The 3,888-nt window shown below is 42.7% G+C and overlaps 1 protein-coding gene across 1 annotated transcript in view; it reads left to right on the top strand.

The window, feature by feature from the left end:
* Positions 1 to 3,633, top strand: part of ANTXR1 (ANTXR cell adhesion molecule 1) — a 124,964-nt gene extending 121,331 nt beyond the window's left edge. Inside the window, exon 13 of the mRNA XM_019647689.1 lies at positions 3,480 to 3,633. Within this exon, the coding sequence (XP_019503234.1) occupies positions 3,480 to 3,527 (48 nt within the window). The 3' untranslated portion in view covers positions 3,528 to 3,633. The remainder of the gene's footprint in view (positions 1 to 3,479) is intronic.
* The last annotated feature ends 255 nt before the right edge of the window (positions 3,634 to 3,888 follow it).

Here is a 3,888-nt window from a genome sequence, read left to right as displayed (position 1 = left end):
GAGAGAGAGAGAGAGAGAGAGAGAGAAACAATGCACAGGACAGGCCTTCCCCGACACTACAAAGAATTATTCAGTCCAAAATATCAATAGCAGCAAGGATTTGAGAAATCCTAAAGAATCAGAATTTTGGAGTAGGGAGCCCAGGATTCTGCATTTTAATAAGTTTTCCAGGTAAATCTTAAACACACAGGACTCACCTTGCCCGATACTAATTGTCCTTCAAAGTTAAAAAAAAATCGTTAAAATCTACTGAAGAAAAATTATTTACTTTCTCGATTCACTCCCAATCCCATTCATTTAAGAATCCCAAGATTTTAAAATCAGAACCCTATCTTTTATGCTCTTTCTGTTGGACCATATTTTCTGGTATAAAAATAGGAGTTAGCCTAAAATAATAATTTTAGCCCATATGACTAGGGACATTGTCCCTTTTGTGTTGTCAGACAAAGACTACAAAACTTTCTCTCCAAATGCTCTTTTCCATAGTCCAAGTGGTCCTTCATTTCCTCCTCTCACACTAAGGCCTGCTGTGCCACAGACTTGTTCATTGTTTCAGGAAGAGAGAGCCCAGTTAACATCAGTATTGTTTTTAACACTTCATGGCTCTCAATTTTACACAAGAAAGTAGGCCTCCAGCTGCCATACAGAGAGAGGTAGGTTATGAGTTTGGAAACAACTGGAGGCTTGGAGTAAAGAAAGCAGACAGGCCGGCCAAGTGGCTTGTTGGTTAAGAGTCAGCTTGGGAGCACGAGCTCTGAGCAGCAGGACCTCTGGTTCAGATCTCACATGGGCCAGTGACACTGCCCTCTACAGCTAAGATGGTGAACAACAGCTCAACCTGGAGCTGGGCTGCCATGAATCACCGGCAACAGTGTAGGCTGCAGTGGGCTGCCATAAGCTACCGTGAGTGGCCGGCAACCGATCTGCCTCACCCAGGAGGAGCGCAGTGATCACAATACCAACATGGGCCAGTGAAGCGACGTCTTCCACAACTAGACTGAAGAATAAAAGGACAGCAACTTGTCTGTTTCCCTTCCCCGATTCCCCAACTCTGTTCTCCTCCCCCAATTCCACAATAAAATCTTTAAAATGAAAAAAAGAAAGCAGAGACGCTGGGAAGAGCAATTGTCTCTCATGCTCAGTGTAGCCCATATGCTCCTTGAGGAAAAACAAAGACTGTGTCTTGTTCACCATTGCAGCCCAGCACCTGGCACAATGCCTGTGCATAGTAGTTAGTAGATAGCTGGTGACTGAATGAATGAATAAATAGACTTAATTAAGGGTCATCCTGAAATCATAATGGCACCTGCTGGTAGGAGAGGAAGAAAGCCAGAATGTGGTAGGATTAGATAAGGGGATACAGTCATTGGAGGATAGGCCTCCAAAGAGAAAGAAAAGGGCCAACAATCCAATATGCACATCCAAGAAGCATGGAGGGCTTGTGCATGATTTAAGAGGAAAAAAATCTGCCAGCTGAGAAACTACAACCAGTGATCCCAGGTAGGACAGTAGTCAAAGTCCTCTTTATAACAGCCCCAACTCCACTAGGAGCAGACCTTTGTCAAGGGCACAGACCTGGAGAAGGGGCCTAGAAATAGCCCATTCAACTAGATCAAGATTCAGGGCAGGCCTCTCCTCCGTTAGGGTCTACAGCACAAAGCTGGACACCAGGCAGAACCATAGAGGCTGGCATAGAATCTAGTCCCTAAATTTTCTAAGTCCAAGGAACATAAAGATACAATACATGAAAAACAGACAAGTACTCCAAGGATTTGCAATCTAATGTGATAAGAGCTTTAACAAAAAAACAACCAATGTCTAGTAATACCATGAAGTGGAGGTCTGGGGAATCAAAGAAGGATTCACAGAAGAAATGATAAGTCAACTGGGTCATGCAGAAAGAGTAGAGATTTGCTAAGGGTATGGCCTAGATGAAGGCATGTTTTGGGCCAATGTGGCTGTAATTGGTTGGGTTGTGCAATAGGAGAGAATGTCAGAGACAAAACAGTTGGGACCAGTTGAAAAAGCCTTCTTTATCTGCTACATTTTGGAGTTTTATTTACAAGTTAATATTTAATTTAAACGTAATACTGATGTAGTTTTGATGTTAGCTTCCTATCGCTACTCATTCGGGAAATAAACATCTTTCATCTTAAAAAGAAAAAGAATTTAGGTAACTACAGAAAAGCTGTGACTTGGGGAACACTGTCATGGCCTGAATTTACTCCAGGATACTGGAAACTTAGGCTATGGAAGCCCAGCTAATCTCAATGTGGCCAGCCAAGGCTGAGGGGGCACAAACTGCCTTGGTAGGACGGGGTCTGAGGGGGTGTTCTGGAGCTCTGAGGTAGAGGCTACAGTGGCTACAGCTAAGAAAGGCTGCAAAAGGAAAGCAGGGACCATATCACAGAACTATCTGCAGAGTTCTGTCCTAGGCAACTTCCTGTGTCTGTTTTGTAAGTCAGCTCAATTCTGTTACTAATTGTTTTGAAATAACTTGGGAAAACACAAATCAAATCTGGGTTTGTAGTCATATGACCATCTAGGTAAACAGAGTTGGCACGGCTGCCCTTGTCAAAATTTCTTGAATTTCACTAGCCTTGTGTAGCCTGTGCTGAGTGGCATTCTTGCCTTTCAAAATAATTTTAAAAATTTGTGTGCTCTTCAGAAAAAGTAGAAATAAGAGAAGATGTTTTTCTTCTATTTCTTTTCCAAGGCCATCAAAACAGTCCATCAATCAAAATAGGTATCTATCTTTGGGATAGATGATTCATACCAGCAGCTATAAGCATGTGGGCCTCTTCATTAAGGAAAGAAGTATAGGGAAGTAGGTTGCTGGTGGAAAATGGAGCCAAAGATCAAGACCAACATGCATTTAAATAGATCTGTGGGCAAAGTGTTAGGAGCTCAAAGAATAGCTAGTCCTTGACTTGCAGAAACCTGCAACATAGATGCCAAGGCAGCATGTACACTCCAAGACATAATTATACACTTTGGGGTACAAAAGGCAAATATCGCATGGGCACCTAGAAATTCCCATCTGTTCCAAAGACTCATGAGCCCCCACACAGGCCTTTGGATAAGTAAATTGACACATGCAGTGCACACTCAGGAGTGTCCCCTTAATGGTCTAGTGGATCACTTCTCAGTACCCAAGATGGCATTCACTTCTTGCAAAGGGGAGCTGGACTAATCAATCATTCTAGACATTCAGGGATAGTATGTAAGCAGCTCATGATTTCCTCAGCCCAAAAAGTCTACCCCATGAGTGTCTTTTCCCCCAATAAGACCCTCCCTAAGCTGTTTCACAGTTCTAAGAAATGACCCCTGGAGAAGACAAGTCCCTTCCCAACAACAAATTGAGGAGAGCAGGACCAAGGCCAACACCCTGACTTTCCCTTATGTATTTCTCCACCCTAACATGATTCCACTTCCTGTCCGACTTCCTTCCACACTCACCTGTGTCTCTCTTCATACAGCCTGGAAGAGTAAGGGGAGACTGGATTGGAGGGGAAATAGGAGACTGACCTTGCAGAGGATTTGAATGACGGAAGATGGAGTTTGGGCAATGGGAAGCCATTCAAAGGAAGCACAAAGCAAAATTTTAGGAAGAATAATCCAGCACTAGTATGTTCCAAGCATGTTAATAAAATAGCATTCATTTGGATGTCACTGATTTATTAATTTGGTCATCTGGAAAGGGAATAGGCTCCAGTGTACTTTTACATTATTTGGGCTACAGCGAACTTTGTACCAAAAGTGACCAATCCAGAGCCTTGGAGCTACACATGACTCATTAATGTTTTATACTCAGCCCTCGAAAAAGAATGGCCTTTATTGTTGCTATAATTATAGGTCATATGTCCTTTGAAAACTATGGCTTAGCAA

The sequence above is a fragment of the Hipposideros armiger genome, unplaced genomic scaffold, assembly GCF_001890085.2.
Source record: "Hipposideros armiger isolate ML-2016 unplaced genomic scaffold, ASM189008v1 scaffold_114, whole genome shotgun sequence".
Taxonomy (NCBI): Eukaryota; Metazoa; Chordata; class Mammalia; order Chiroptera; family Hipposideridae; genus Hipposideros; species Hipposideros armiger.
The sequence above is the reverse complement of the archived record's forward strand: the minus strand, read 5'-3'. Positions and strand labels throughout refer to the sequence as shown.